Raw genomic sequence first — 17,016 nt, 5'->3', positions numbered from 1 at the left:
GTTCCACATGAACCCCACCTCGAGCTTTATTGATGAATTATGAACAAACGTAACGTTGCGGTGAAAAATGGAAATAAACATAATTTTTCCAGCGAAATTAGGTGGTAAGTATATGAGTTAAGGAGATTGCCAACAAAAAAATGTAAAGATTTGTTGCTGGAATTTATGGTTTTCGGCGACGATATATGGACGCAGGAGGAGGGGGAGGGGTGTAAAAAAATTAAAGGAGGGGATAACTTTTTATAAGGGTAAATTTGTAATTTCATGTTAAAAATGCGGACGATAGTAACGTACGCGTACGTCGAATAACGATACACTATAAAAATTGCACATAATTTATACTCCCTCCATCCCATAATATAGTGCCCGTTTGACCAAAATCACGGTTATTAAGGTAAAAAATAACATAAATCGTTGTTTGTACTTTCAAGATGAAGTACATATTTTAATTTAATTTTAATTAAAAACAAACAAAACATCAATTAATGGGTTTGGATTATAGTGTTGATGTTGTAGGCCAATAAAAAATGAGTAATTAACATGTCAGGTCACTAATCCATACAAATAAAAGCTCACCAATAAGTTTTCATTATTTATCAACAACTTCCAATCGGATTACAGCTTTAAAAATACACACATTACTCTCTAAATCACATTTCTAAACTTTTGACTCTTTGATTCATCTTCACTATCAATGAAACCATGAAAACTCATTTTCAACCAGGAAAAACAAACCCAAAAACTTAGAAAAACGGAACCAGGAACAAAGACAAACTCAGAAAAACGAATTAACCCAAGAACAAAGACGAACTCAGACAAACTAATTAACCCAGGAACAAAGACGAACTCAGATAAGACGAACTTAGAACACGAAGACAAAACAACCCAGGAAAATAGAGAAGACGGACTGAGAAAACCAGAAAACCCCAGAATTTGATGAACCCAGAAAAGAGAAGACGAACTTAAACCCTTCGAAAAACCCATAACCCATATCAACACAAACCCATATCTATCCTCTAATTCAATTATTAAAGCATAATTAGCAGCGAAAATAACCTAATTTGGTCGGGACATTACCTGCCGTAACTCCTTCTTGGGAATTTCAAGGCAACCATCAATAATAAGTTATCAAATCCCAAAAGTTAATATAATAATCCTTTATATTCCCAAAGTAAAAGTACATAACTTGCTAAAAAGCCTGTAATTAACTATCAAAACTTAGAACATTAACTAGGTGAATATTATTAAAGTGAAATCCTCGCCACTACTCGTTTCCATCTTTCCCAACAGTACCTAAAACAGAAAACAAAAACGGTGAGCCGGATACTCAGTAACGAACTATTCTAGCAAACGTAAATTCATTTCAAATCATTTTATTTATTAACACATGGAGAATAGAATAGGTAAAACATTTAATAAAATATCATATTTAATTCATTCATAAACTTTGCAATTTAACATGCTAGTTGTCGGCAAGTACGAACCGTGAAGGAATTCTCTAGTAGGGCCTGGGCCCAAAGAGCTTGGGCTCATCATCAAACTGGTAATGTGGGGCCTGGGCCTTGAGCCTGGGCTCGTAATCCATGGGTGGACAGGTGTCTGTGGTACATGCATGACCGATAGATAGGAAGATAGTAGTTTATACACTGCCAGACAAACCATGTCTTTCACTTTCATTTATCATGTTTTATGTAATTTTACTAAGCCTTGGCTTTTGTATTTCAGTTGAAATAACATAACTCTTTTAGATCATAAAACATCATTTAGATCCTGGGATCCATAAAATATCATTTCTTTCATGGCATCATATAAACATCATTTTATGAGAAAACTCAATCAAATCATATTATAAGAAACAATTCAATCAAATCATATTTCATCCCACAATCCATAAAACACATCAAAACATTTAATTCATAAATTCAACCATAACGTCATAATTTCATAAATCATATTTATAAGGGGATTGCGGGTACTAGCAATAGCCGTTACCTAACTCCGCGATTTGCTAGGGATTTTCCTTGGTTCGTTCGTCCTGAGCTCCGAGTCCAATTTCTTTCAAAATAATAAATCATTTAATTAGTATTAGATCGATAAAAATTTAAAATCGATATTTTATAAAATAAATAAATTTTACAAGTAACAAATTTATAAATAACGAATTTTCATAAAATATAATTTCGAAATTTAACAAAATATTATTATTAATCGAATTTTCAATCGAAATACATATATATTTTATAAATCAATTTTTCATGGAAATATTATTTAAATTCCATTTTGATGAATAAAACTAGAATCTTATTCTCATAAAATCGATAATATAACCTGAAAAATAATAAACAATTTTTATTAGAAAATAATCATTTTATAAAATTACTTAATCATAAGTATTGATAAATTAAAATCTGAAAATTATAAATCAACCTTAACTCACCCAAAAAGCCCAAATTAAGAAATGGCCCAATCTGAAATTGGGTTTGAGGGAAAATAAAAATCAAGGCTTAAAAAAATAAGAATTGGGTTTCTCTCTTTCTTTTATATTTTTTATTTTTTTTGTTTCGGTTTCCTGGGAAAGGGGTCAAGAGCAGGGGAGGGGGCCGAAACAGGGGAGGCACGAAGGGGAAGGAGAGCTGCGAGTAGAAGGAGCGGCGGATGGCTGGGCGTCGCAGAAGGGTTACGCCGGTGCTGGTGGTTGGTCTGGGGTGGCCGAACGACGAGAAAAGGGGAGAAAGGGGCACGGTTGGGGCGAAACACAGGGGAGTTTTGTGAGGCTTTTCGGTTGGTCCTGGACGGCGGCTCGCCGGAATCTGGGGAAGGGTTGGTTGGTGAGATGATGCAGGTGGCTGGAGGTGATGGTGGGCGGTGGTAGAGAGTGATGGTGGTGGTGCGGCGAAGAGAAAAGGGGAAAGGGGCAGGGGAGTTGCGACGTGGGAGAAGAGGGCAGGGGAGGGGAGACATGGTGGAGTGGTGGTGCTCGGTGGTGAGTGGTGGTTAGGTGGTGTTGGGTGATGGTGAGAATGGTGGTGGACGGTGGTGGCTACAGTGGTGGCAGGCGGTGGTTGATGGTGGTGGTGGGTTTGAATCACAGAAAATTGAGATTGAAATTGGAATTGTATTTGGTTTGTTGTTGAAATTCCATCCAAAAATTCTGAATTTGTAATTGGGAAGAGTGAAGAACAAGGAGGTGTGCTTGGGGTCCAAGTATATGACTTTGGACTGAATTGTGGGAAGGAAGGAAGTCTTCACTTCCTGCTTTGTACGTGGAAAGCAAGGGAAGAGAGCAAAATTGAATTTTGGTTCCTTGAGGGCATTTTCGTAATTTCACAATATTTGGACAAAAATTCAGTAATTGTTGCTATTTTTGGAAATTACTAAAAGATAGAAATGTTTAATTAAAATAATTCTTTATAAAAATTATTGTTAACGAAAAATAAATAAATTTTCGTTTATAAATTTATCGTTTAAAATAAATCGTAAAAAGGTTCAAAATAACGAAATTCGATTATTCGTAATTATTTAAAACGAAATCAAGCTAATAAATATAATTCATTTTAATAAATCGAGTTTAAAAATTTCGGGGTATTACAATTTTAAACCCAGAAAATCCAGAATTTGATGAACACGAAACAGACAACGAACAACGTAAACCAAGAACCCATATCAACAATTACCCAGATCAACACAAACACGAACTCACAAATATTCGAAAAACCCGGATCAAAACAACCTTAGAAAAAATGATAAGATCTACAATAAAAACTCGAAACCTCAGAAAACACAAACCCAAAACTCCAGAAAAATCAAACCCAGAACGAAGAACATGAAGAACAAAGAAAAATACGACGAACAGATCAAGATTTTTAGGAGTGGTTTTGTTTAAATTAAATTGGGGATCAAAGTATTTGCTAATCGAATGAATAATGACTCTACAAAATAAAAAAAAAACAAAATGAAAAAAACAACATAACCATAGATTTAGGGGAGAGAGTGCACAAAAATTAGGGTAATGGAGAGGAAGAGAGAGAATTGTGAGATGAACAATGGATTGTGGGTAAATTTTATGGAGATAGAATATAGGACAAAAAAAACAACGTGAGATTCTCATAAATAGGCCTCAAAAACTGATGTAATGGGTTGACTCTATGTGTTAGATGAATTAGTTACCTAGCATCTTTTGATCAATTCTATATTGTTGAATTGTGATCCGTAATGGATGAAAATCCATTAATAAAGGAAAGGAAGGAAAACTAAGGTGGTGATGCCGACTGCCGATGGAAGTGGGCGGAATTAATTATTTCTTAACTCGACGACTTATCTTTCTTTAATTATAATGGTTAACTTTGATCGGAAAGAGGGAGATGAGGTCCCAATCGGTGACAAAAAAAAACTTTGAGGTCCTGATCGGTGATTTTTTGTAAAATTGAGACCCCAATTGTGAGCTTAACTCTCATAAATGAGCCTCAAAAACTAATGTAATGGGTTGAAGCAAAGTCAAGAAAGTACAATGTTTAAAGTTGTATTTCTGACTTTTTGAGGATAAAGTTAAAATTAGAAATTGTGCATAAGGGTATAATTGGCAAAAATGAAAGGTTTAAAATAGAAACAGACACATCATTTAAAGACACCAAATTAGAAAAACAGACACTATTAATCTCAAAAGGACATCAAACAAGTAAGTGACGGACAAGGGAAAAATAATCAAAGGACAAAAACTACCAAACATTCGCACAGTAGGCACAGAGAGTCACCTAACCTCTGACAGGCTGACACACCCGCGCACACATAAGTAGAAACTTGGGCTGGTTTTATTTGTCTACTTCGGCGGCTACCCTTTCAAAAATTATAAACTTCTCACTCTGTAAAGTGAGTCGATAATGGCTGGAGGAGGAATTAACAGGAGGGTTTCTGCTGCTTCTGCTAGGTCCCACACTCGCAAATCCAATCGTAAATCCTCCTCTTCTGGTAATTCGCTCTCTCATCATTTGTTATTGAAATTTGTAATTGTTTCGGGTTGGAAACAGTCACTTTGTTAGTTCTGAGATTTGATTTGTATGTAGTTGGAAACGCATTCAGATGATATTTGTGGATTACCAGACTCTTCGTGAATGACCACCACGGATAGACATCATAGACATAGACTCTTTGTTTGTGCAGCCGACCCTGTCCTTTCAGAAATAAGGATATGATGTTGTTGTGGTTTTACACACAATAGATGTGGTCTAATTTTATTTTTATTTTTAATTTAAGTTTTTGGGATCCGGGTTGTTTTTGTAGGTTTTATATGAATTTAGCTAGTTGTGATTTAATGGGTTCATCTTACCATTGGGAAATGTAAGCTGGTGGATGATAATTAAGGGTGTATGTTTAATTGTTTATTAATGAGAAAACTTTTTGATGGTTTTTTTTCCCTTCGAATGTTGCCATGTTGGAGTACACTCGCTGTAACTAGAATGAGTTCTATAGTGGCCGATTTTACTTAGATTATTGTTTCTCAATATTATCCCCATGATTCAAGTGATTGGCTGAATGTTTGCGAAACCCAATTTCATTGTGAGTTGAGATTAGTGTCTTGAATCCCACTTCGAAGGTCGTTTTTGTTTGTGGTTTGGTTCCCTGTTCCGATTCCTGAACCATGTTGAGTGAGGAATGAGACATGGAGATTTGGATGCAGTTGAGGAGAATGGTTGATTTTCACATTCTTTATGATAAATTGTTGGAGCTTCATTGAAGTTGTTGTATCCGGCTGCTGAAAGATTGTTTCTTTATTCAATGTTAGTTATATTTGATTAGTGTCTATAACGTGCAATCACTTACCCTTAGTGTTGGATTACATTAGGTAAATAGGTAAAGAAGTAAAAGTACTAGAGTTCCTTTCCTCGAGGAACTATGGAGTGTGTGTCTGTTAAACTTAGAGTAAAATTGTCAAGACTCCCATGATTTCCGTGTCATATACCCATATCTTAGCTGAATGTTTTTGACTTTCAGAATAATCATGCCGCAGGTGGTTTGTATACACCCTTAGACCTTAGTGAGATAAATTATGCTTGGTTGGTGAAGAAGTAGAGAATGAATAAGATGTTCAATCAAGTTCATTTGTTTCCACAGAATCAGGAAATGTCCGTATTTGTTGAAATGGAGTACTCATTTGATCTGAAGCCTTGTGTTTATAAGGATTAAGCTAGAGCATTTCCATAGCTTCGTTTACACGGAAAATAGCTCATGAAGAACCTCGAGTCCTCAACCATAAAGGTTGATTTGCCAAAAGTACTTACTTTTAGAACTGGCAATGAAGATTGTCAAAAATACATGTGTTATGATTGTACCCTAAATTCAAAGAAAGCTTGTCAGCATTAATCAGTAATCCTATGTTCTACTGTAAGACACAACTGAAAATCTGAAATCCTAACTCCTATTTGTAGTGTTGGTCTAGTGATGTTAGGTCCTGCAAAATATACCTATAAAATATGAAATTGTTTAAAGATATATAATTATATATACACACACAAACAACGACTTCCCAAATTATTATAGAAGTATTAAACTTACAGTTAGTTATTTCCCCCTGACATAACTGAAATCTATACTCCGTAGTACTAAAAATTTAATGTAATGACAGATTATGAATTTCTCAGGCTTGTTTTACTCTAAATTCAACAATTTGACAAGGTATCAAAATGTTTCAGGCTTGCTTAAGAAACTTTTTCTCGTCAGCCTCGTTGGTCTCTTGGCATGGGCTTATCAAGCTACTCGTCCACCTCCTCCCAAGATTTGTGGAACTCCAAATGGTCCTCCTATTACAGCACCAAGAATTAAGCTAAATGATGGAAGGCATTTAGCCTACAAAGAGCATGGCGTGCCAAAAGAAAAAGCACAATACAAATTTGTTTATGTCCATGGCTTTGACTCCTGTCGAAATCATGCTGTAGTTGCCCACTTTCTTTCTCCGGTATTCTACAAGAGCTTCATTTTGCTTACCTTTTTATTGTTGTATGAAGAATTGTCATCCAGATCTTTTGCAAGAGCCAACTTGTTTTTGTTGATTATTCTAGGAAACAGTTGAAAGTTTAGGAATATATATTGTGGCAATCGACCGATCTGGGTATGGAGAAAGTGATCCAAATCCGAAGAGGGAAGTAAAAAGCATTGCGTCAGATGTAGAAGAGTTTGCTGATAAGTTGGGACTTGGGGAAAAGTTTTATCTGGTTGGCTTTTCCATGGGTGGGCAAGCGGTGTGGAGCTGCCTTAAGTATATTCCACATAGGTACTATTACTCTGTATTACATATTAGTATGTGCATATGAAGCACGGTGGTGAATATTGGATTTTAAATCTGCAATATAATTGATTGATTCTTGAATATTTCTAAATGGGAAAATTTATGCTGATAGGCTAGCGGGAGCAACATTATTAGCTCCAGTTGTCAACTACTGGTGGTCTGGTTTGCCTGCTAACCTTTCTGCTGAAGCCTACAACAAACAGCTTCAACGGGATAGATGGGCGTTGCGTGTTGCACACCATGCACCATGGCTAACTTATTGGTGGAATACACAAAAGTTATTCCCTATTTTAAGTGTGATTGATCACCTTCCAGAAATCTTCTCACGTCAGGACAAAGAAATTGTTGAACAATTTGCAGGAATGGAAGATTCGGTATGGCTCTTCAATTCGGGATATCTTTGAATTTAATATATGTCTATGTGTGTGCGCTTCTATAAGATAGCTACGTTTTATTTATCACTATTTTACAAATTCAAGGAAAACAAGATTAACTAATCGGAACAGTTTCGTAGTTAAGTTAGGGTAATATTGACATTGCTAGTTATAAGCATGTGAATTTTTAAACATGCACATGCTCTGTTAGTGTTTAGACTTAAAGTTCATATGGTAGACTAATGTTACGGTTTATATTAACTGTTTAGTGTGAATAGACGATCCATGACTGCTTCAGTTGGCTTTTGCATCCTTTTTCTCAATGCGATAGTGTCGCCTTCATTTCCGGCAAGAAGGAAAGAGACTGAAACTGTGTGAATTTCATTTTTTTCTGTTAGCTAAAGAAAGATACTCCGTATTAATGTGTAGTATGTTCCTGATAGTTTACGCTGAGCATGTTCTTGCACGGAAATTCTGTTTCATGTAGCACATCTGACTAAAACTAAGAGAAAGTTGGGTTGTGAGCTGCTGAAAAAGAAGTTGGGATGTGGATTGAAGTTTGCAGCAGTGTATCTAATAAGATTCATATGTTAGAAAGTTGTTTAAAGAAATCGATCTCATAAATGTGAAATGATGAATTATGTGGCGTTTGAGATCCTTCAATTTCTTTCTTTCTTTCTTTCTTTCGTTATTCATATATTTGGTTAGTGATATACTATTTTTTTAAAGTATCTGTAATCTCCTCTGATTCCTAATTGTTGTAATTGTTATAATGGTTGGTTATCAGTCTCCCGTAAAACAGCAAGGAGAATACGAATCCCTCCATCGGGACTTGGTTGTGGGGTTCGGCAAATGGGAATTTGACCCAACTGAAGTAACAAATCCATTCCCAAACAAAGAGGGGAGTGTCCACCTCTGGCAAGGCGATGAAGATATACTTGTGCCTGTTACATTGCAGCGTCATATAGCGGAAAAGCTTCCTTGGATTCAGTACCATGAAGTAGTGGGTGCTGGACACTTGTTCCCTTACGCTAAAGGCATGAGTGAAACCATTATCAAGACACAACTTTATCTTGAGAACTAGCCCAGTCAACATAGATACACCATTAATCGCAGGTGAGCTATTTAACGTGATAGACCACAGTTTTCCGTTTGCTATATAATGTATCAGCTTTGTTGAGTTATTAGCCATTGTAATAGTGCATAGTGGTGGGAAGGGTGCCCATACAACTATAGACCTGAGCATGAACTATAAAACTGTATTTAGTTTTAATTATCTGATTTCCTGGAAAAGGCTGCTATTTCAAGTTCACTTCTTTTTCCTTATTTATTTGCAAGTTGTGGTTGTTATTTGTATAGTTGTTAGGTATAATCATCAAAAATAAAATAAAAAATATTTGTTAGGTATAGATTTGTTGTACGGGGCCGGACAATTTTTACTTTAAATTCATAAAAAGTGTCTTGGAAGTGATAAAAGCCGATGTCTACAAGACAGTGCAGACTTCAAAGGACCAACGTCAAATCCTTGACGGTGCCCTAATTGCTGGAGAGTTGATTGACTCCTGTAAAAGGAGAAACATCAAAGCAACAATAGTGAAGCTAACACAAAGCTTTTGACCGTGTATATTGAGGGGTTTCCTTGACTTGGTTCTCAAACAAATGCACTTCCCCTCTCAATGGAGGGATTAGATCCAAACTTGTGTAATGTCAGCCTCCGCATGTATTCTAATAAACGGGTCCCCTTCCCCCCTTTCAAGCTACAACGTGGACTCCGGCAAGGAGACCTCCTCTTCCCCTTCCTCTTTGATCTTATAGTGGAATGCCTCAGCCTCATCATACACAAAGCCAGTTCCCTTTATTTATGGGAGGGAATTGAGATCTGCCAGGGTGGTTTTAAACTCTCCCATTTGCAATACGTCGACGATAGAATAATGTTTTGTCCACCAAACCTTGAGTACCCGCTAAAAAATAAAAAAGCCCTTATAGTTTTCCAGTTAGCTTGGGGTTTGCAAGTTAACTTCCACAAAAGCTCCATCATGGGAGTCAATGTCGACAACTCCTGGCTACAATCCACATCCAATGCTTTATTGTGCAAGATTGAGAAGCTTCCATTCACATATCCAGGCCTCCCGATTGCTGGGAACGTTACGTATTAATAGGTGGGATCCTATCATTGAAAGAATGAGAAAGAAACTGGCCTCATGGAAAAGCAACATGCTATCAATTGGTGGGCGCACAACATTACTAAAAGCCTCTCTAGCTAGCTTGCCTCTGTACTACTTGTCCTGCTTTCCAGTCCCCAAAGGTATTATCGACAAAATCAACAAATTTCAGCGACAATTCTTTTGGTGTGGTACACCGGGGGATAGATCGCTCCACCTTGTTCCATGGAATATAATTGAGTATCCAAAAGCATTAGGAGGACTGAGCATCGGGAATTTGCACCAAAGAAACACTGCTCTTCTCTTCAAATGGCTATGGTGAGACAAATGCATTGTGGCGACAATCTAACCAACTGAAATATAGGTACAATTCCTCTCTCACCATGGCAGACATACAAATACGATCATTTGGTTGTGCTTGGAGAGGTATCGTCCCGTCTATAATGCACAACCACACGGCACAAGATTTAGCCAAGGCAGGAGTAAGGAAAAAACTTGGGAACGGAGAAAACACACTCTTCTAGCATGATCTATGGATCGGTGAACATACTCTAAAAACATTATGCCCTCGACTCTTCAGGATCCGCACTCCCCCTAATTCCCTAGTATTCTCATGCGGATTTTGGGATGGGCATTCCTGGAGATGGAGCCTTCAATGGAAACGTGACATGAGACCACAAGACATCCAAGAAAGAGAGAGGCTAGAGCTCATACTAGACCGTGCAACCCTATCTCCCGCGGGTCTGGACTCGTTAATTTGGACCCCCCACAAGAAAGGTAAGTTCACTGTCAAATCTTTCAACTTGGAGCTTGCTAAATCATAACCACCTGATCAACTAGACACAATCATTGGTCTGTGGCGAGGCCTAGTCCCTCACCAAATTGAATTATTCACTTGATTTGCATTACTCGGCAAAATCAACACAAAGGCAAAACTAGCTCACATTGGCTTCCTGGACAACTCTAACACCAACTGTGTCTTATGTAACTCAGAAGCGGAAGACAGTAATCATTTACTACTGCAATGCATTGTCTCCGGCAACTATGGATATGATGTCTTGATTTATGGGGTCTCCAATGGGTGTTTCATGCCATCATTAGAGTTGCCTTTGACTAGTGGGTCTTTCCTAGCAAGGAGGCTTTTTCAAGAAAATATGGGCGGTCGTTTTCTTAATTACAATATGGACAATATGGAAGGAGAGACAAAAGAATTTTTAATTACAAATCTAGTACACTTAGTCAACTTCAAGACTTGATCCTCCTTAGACTAAGTTGGTGGATGAAGGGATGGGGCGATCCGTTCCCGTACAATTCTGAAGACATTCTCCGAAATCCAGCTTGACTTAAATGGAAGCAAACCACCGGTTCGAAAAAGAATACTACTCTTGACGAGATGATCAGTTGGTCTCCCCCCACCTTCGAAGACACTAAAATGGAACGCTGATGCTTCCGTAAACTCGAATACATCTTGTTCTTCTATTGGAGAGGTCTCTCATGTAGGAACATATAAATGCATAAAGCGGAATTTCAGGAAACAATTTCCTAACATCTATCACAGGATCTCATGCATAACAATAGTATAGATCAGATTAAGTCGAAAGAATAATCACCTTTGAAGCGTGTTCTCCCGTTCGTATGCAAGCTTCGAAGATCTTAGAGCCCCACTTGTTGCTCCTCTACTCAGTCCACAAGCACGAATTGAATCCCACGTATGCTAGTACGGAAGAGAACGATCACAATCTGTCTCTTGCTTTGTTTGGGATGTACGGCGTTTAGAGAATGACAGTTAGGGTTTTTTTTGTGTTTTCTTTTTGTGTCAGATATCTTCAATCACGTAGTTTCTAAGTCCCTGACATTATAACTATTATAATGTGAGAGTTTTAGGTTAACACAAAACTAAAGCCCAACATTCTTCCCTTAACAGACCGGTTGCCATCGGGCCTTTTGGGCCCATTCCAATTAATGCTTATATGTGTGACCTTATAGGATTAATATATTTTAGTTGTAGGTCCAATCAATATTGTCCTGCTAATCACATTTATTCTCTAGCAAGCAAATATGATTACTAAAATAATTAACTTATTATCTTCATAATTAATTCCTATTTATATTTAGTAATTGCCGGAAATGTCTAAGGACATAATTCCTTCAATCTCCCACTTGTCCGAAGACGAGAACGCAATGCTAAATTCCTTAAGTCTCTTAATGCCAAAATTTGATAACACACTGTTATTCTCAAATTCTAGTTTCTTGATCGCCGAGTTCGAACTGTTCAAATAAAGATTAACTTTTAATCTCATTCCGCATGGCCATGCAATTTTCAGTTCTCGCTCATCAAGAGGCCCAGACACCATTCCTATCAAATAGGAGGACTTATTCACTCTTGTATGACCATAACTCCCACTCAATTCTTAGCCCACCTGATCACTGCCTTTATAACCTCCTTTTACGGCGCGGCGTTTAACAGCGTCAAAGTTAAACTAATTGCCTCGTGGTTATTAAGACATACTCATGTCTAAGGAATCCACTAAATATAGAAGTTTGATTCTACTTTTAGAATCTAGTTAGGTCAAGTCACAATGCATCAAGTATACATCCATATAATCAATTAGACATCCCTATGTCTCCATAGCCCATGGAACTGCACTATCAATTAATTACATGCTAGGCTTCACATAAATCACTTATGTCCAATTTAGTGATTTAGACTAGGGACTTAATAAGTTGTGATTTCAGTTCACTTTATAGGGTTCCATTATCAAAACGTTTTCGATAATCCTATTTGAAAACACAAGTTATTTGGACATTTTATTTAATACTAAACCAAACAATTAAATAAGAATGAACTTTTATTGATAAACATTTAAAGCATAATAAATGTCTTTACAATTGTAAACATAAAGTAAACAAACTAAAGCCATTCTCCCATATGCCTAAGCCCCATAGACCTAGTATGACTCTCATGCTTAGGTTGAGCAAGCGGTTTAGTCAGAGGATCAGCCACGTTATCCTCGGTATGAACCTTGCTTACTTTCACATCCCCTCTTTCAACGATCTCTCGAATAAGATGGAATCTCCTGAGCACATGTTTGGATTTTTGGTGCGATCTGGGTTCCTTGGACTGGGAAATGGCACCATTGTTGTCACAATACAACTCAATGCCATTTTCAATGCTAGGAACTACACCAAGTTCACTAATGAACTTTTTGATCCAAACAGCTTCTTTTGCTGCATCACTTGCTGCAATATACTCAGCCTCTGTTGTAGAATCTGCGATGGTACTCTGCTTAGAACTCTTCCAGCTCACAGCCCCTCCATTGAGACAAAATATGAAACCAGATTGTGATCGGAAATCATCTTTGTCACTTTGGAAGCTTGCATCGGTGTATCCAGTGGCAACCAACTCATTATCTCCACCATAGACCAAGAAATCATCCTTAGTCCTTCTTAAGTACTTAAGGATATTCTTTGCTGCCATCCAGTGCGCCTCTCCTGGGTTTGACTGGTATCTGCTGCACATACTCAAAGCATATGCAACATCCGGGCGAGTGCATACCATGGCATACATAATGGACCCTACTGCAGAGGCATAAGGAACATTACTCATGCGCTTGACCTCATCAGGTGTCGAAGGACACTGAGTCTTGCCAAGTGAAATGCCATGTTGCATGGGAATGAAACCTCTTTTGGAGTTTTCCAGCTTGAACCTTGCAAGAACCTTATCAATATAAGTCTCTTGGCTAAGTCCAATCAGCCTTTTGGATCTATCTCTATGGATCCTTATTCCCAAGATGTATTCAGCTTCTCCTAGGTCTTTCATGGAAAAATAACTTTTAAGCCATTCCTTGACTGACTCAAGCATGGTCTTGTCGTTTCCTATGAGAAGTATGTCATCCACATACAAGACTAGGAAAGCAATACTACTCCCACTCAACTTCTTGTATATACAAGATTCCTCTTCATTTCTGAGGAAGCCAAAAGATTTGACTGCCTCATCAAATCTGAGGTTCCAACTCCGGGATGCTTGCTTAAGCCCATAAATGGACTTCTTAAGCTTGCAAACTTTTCTTGGATTGTTTGGATCTTCAAAACCTTGTGGTTGTGTCATGTACACATCCTCTTTCAAGAACCCATTCAAGAAAGCGGTTTTGACGTCCATCTGCCAGATCTCATAGTCATGAAAGGCAGCAATCGCAAGAATTATCCTAATGGATTTCAGCATGGCTACTGGTGAGAAGGTTTCATCATAGTCAATACCATGAATTTGTCTAAAACCTTTTGCCACTAGTCTTGCCTTAAAGACATCAATGTTTCCATCTTTGTCCTTTTTCAGTTTGAAAATCCATTTGCAACCTATGGGTTTAACCCCATCAGGCAAAGCAACCAAGTCCCATACTTGATTTTCAAACATCGAATCCATTTCGGATCTCATGGCTTCAAGCCATTTCTCGGAGTCTTGACTCGTCAAAGCATTTGTGTAGCTAGTAGGTTCCTCATGTTCTAAAATCTCTATTTCAGAACTTTCAGTCAAAAGGAAATCAATATATCTCTTTGACGGAATGACAGTCCTACTAGACCTACGTTGGGGAACAACAGGAGAAGTTTCCACCTCATTAGGTTGAGGGACTTCGCATGGACTATCTCCAAGTGGGACGGTAGAAGGCGCATGAATGGAATGCACCGCCTCCTGAGCATTTTCATGCTGGGTCGTCTCTGACGAGGTGTGAACCTCATCCATTTGTTGCTCATCTCGAATTTCTTCGAGATATACATTACTCCCACTTGTTTTTCTGGAAATAAACTCCTTTTCCAGAAAGACACCATCGCGAGCAACAAACACTTTGTTTTCGCTTTGGTTGTAGAAGTAGTATCCCTTAGTCTGTTTTGGGTAACCCACAAAAAGACACTTATCGGACTTGGGTGAAAGCTTATCAGAAAGTAAACGTTTTACATAAACTTCACAACCCCATGTCCTTAGAAAAGACAATTTTGGAACTTTTCCAGTCCACATCTCATATGGCGTCTTTTCTACTGCTTTGGACGGAGCTCTGTTGAGTGTGAATGCCGCTGTTTCAAGCGCAAATCCCCAAAATGAGGCAGGAAGGTTAGCAAGACTCATCATGGACCGAACCATATCTAATAAAGTTCGATTCCTTCTTTCGGAAACCCCATTCAATTGTGGTGTCCCTGGTGGAGTCAATTGCGAAAGTATTCCACAATCTTTCAAATGATCACCAAACTCTTGAGATAAATATTCACCACCACGATCGGATCGCAATGCTTTAATTTTCTTTCCAAGTTGGTTTTGTACTTCATTTTGGAATTCCTTGAACTTTTCAAAGGATTCCGACTTATGTCGCATGAGGTAAACATATCCAAATCTGCTCACATCATCAGTAAAAGTAAAGAAATACCCGTACCCTCCCCTAGCCAAAGTACTCATAGGTCCGCACACATCAGTATGTATGAGGGCTAAAAGATCATTGGCCCTTTCACTTGAGCCTGTGAAAGGAGATTTTGTCATTTTCCCCATTAAGCAAAACTCACATACTTCAAATGATTCAAAATCAAATGATTTGAGAATTCCATCCTTATGAAGTTTCTCTATGCGCTTTGAGCTTATGTGGCCTAATCGACAATGCTATAGGTAAGTAGGGTTCAAATCATTTGGTTTGTGTTTCTTGTTTTCTATGTGATAGATATGGTTTTGTAAGTCTAGTACATACAAACCATTTGATAATTTAGCAGAGACATAGAACATACCATTCAAATATGCTGAACAACAATTATTCATAATTTGAAATGAAAAACCTTCCGAATCCAAAATCGGAATAGAAATTATGTTCTTGGTAATAACTGGAACGTAATTATAAAGTTCTAATATTAAACCAGAAGGCAAGCGTAAACTATAATCTCCTACAGCTAAAGCAGCAACTCTTGCTCCATTGCCTACTCGGAGATCCACTTCGCCTTTGCTCAAGCTCCTACTTCTTTTTAGTCCCTGCACATTACCAATAATGTGAGATCCACAAGCGGTATCAAATACCCAAGAAGCAGTTGTAGCTAAATTAACTTCTATGACATAGATACCTGAAGTTAAAGCACCAGTCTTCTTATCCTCCAGATATTTGGGGCAGTTCCTCTTCCAATGACCAATCTTGTGGCAGTGGTAGCACTCATGTTGAGCAGCTACCTTAGCCTTGGGAGTGGCCTTTGGCTTGGTTGAAGAGTTCTCATTGGCAACTACCTTGCCCTTGTTCTTCTTCATGGGAGCCCCTTTCTTCTTGAACTGCTTACCTTTACTAACCATTAGAACATCCTTATGTTTAGGTTTACTTGGTAAGTTTCTCTCAGCCTGAATTAGTGAACCATGCAACTGTTGCAGGGTAGCCTCCCCTCCTTGCATGTAGAAGTTCAACTTAAAGTTATGAAAATCTTCAGGCAAGGATCTGATGACTATGTCAGTTGCCAGGTCCTTAGGATAAGGGAAACCCAATTTCTCCATGGTCTGAAAATGTCCAATCAAATCGAACACATGCGGACCAACGGGCTTCCCCTCTTCCAACTTGGAATCCAGAAGTTTGCAGTTTGCTTCAAATCTCTCCAATCTAGCATTTCTCTGAAACAAAGTTTTCAGTTGCTGGATTATGCTGTAGGCATCCAGACCATCAAAACGTTTTTGATACTCTGGTTCCATGCAAGCAAGCATCAAGCATGTTACTTGCAAGGAGTTATCCTCTAGAGTTTGTCTAGCTCGCTTTTGAGCTGCAGTAGCATTTTCTGGCAAGGGTTCAGGTAGAGGATTGTCAAGAACACTTTCTTTTCCTTCCGCTCTGAGAACAATTCTCACAGCCATTTGCCATTGTAGGAAGTTGGTAGCATTCAGTTTGTCTTTTTCAATTAGAGGGCGCAAGTTAAAAGTAGAGTTGTTTGCACCAGACATGATAACTACAATAAAAAGTAAAGCAAGATTCAATATAATGTTTATCAAAAGTAGCAATTAAACAAATTCAATTCACTACTACCCTTTATTCAAAATTAGAAGTCCCCATTGAATAAAGAATTAACCAAGATCCCCTCCCACTACAATCAAACGGACTTTGGCCCTGCTACTTTAATTTATAGTATTCGAGGTAAGTAAACATTTTACTAATTATAACTGATTATAACTCTTGGTAGACAGGTTAACAACTCTTTGTAT

General features: G+C 37.9%; 1 protein-coding gene and 1 long non-coding RNA gene across 2 annotated transcripts; one reads left to right on the top strand and one right to left on the bottom strand.

Annotated features, from left to right (window-relative positions):
- Nucleotides 1-1,028: 1,028 nt before the first annotated feature.
- LOC130459967 (uncharacterized) lies at nucleotides 1,029-4,021 on the bottom strand. The gene is made up of 3 exons (XR_008919741.1): nucleotides 2,438-4,021; nucleotides 1,993-2,055; nucleotides 1,029-1,293 (listed from the first exon to the last, which is right to left on the bottom strand). It is a non-coding gene; the product is annotated as an uncharacterized lncRNA (long non-coding RNA).
- A 723-nt stretch (nucleotides 4,022-4,744) lies between these two features.
- LOC110775397 (uncharacterized) lies at nucleotides 4,745-8,965 on the top strand. Its single transcript, XM_056826573.1, has 5 exons — nucleotides 4,745-4,965; nucleotides 6,687-6,949; nucleotides 7,053-7,264; nucleotides 7,392-7,653; nucleotides 8,441-8,965. Exons 1-5 carry the CDS (start codon nucleotides 4,878-4,880, stop codon nucleotides 8,735-8,737), a joined length of 1,122 nt encoding a protein of 373 aa, XP_056682551.1. The 5' UTR covers nucleotides 4,745-4,877; the 3' UTR covers nucleotides 8,738-8,965.
- Nucleotides 8,966-17,016: the final 8,051 nt, after the last annotated feature.

This window comes from Spinacia oleracea, chromosome 4 (assembly GCF_020520425.1).
Source record: "Spinacia oleracea cultivar Varoflay chromosome 4, BTI_SOV_V1, whole genome shotgun sequence".
Classification (NCBI taxonomy): domain Eukaryota; kingdom Viridiplantae; phylum Streptophyta; class Magnoliopsida; order Caryophyllales; family Amaranthaceae; genus Spinacia; species Spinacia oleracea.
Note: the sequence above shows the minus strand (reverse complement) of the source record. Positions and strands in the feature narration are given on the sequence as shown.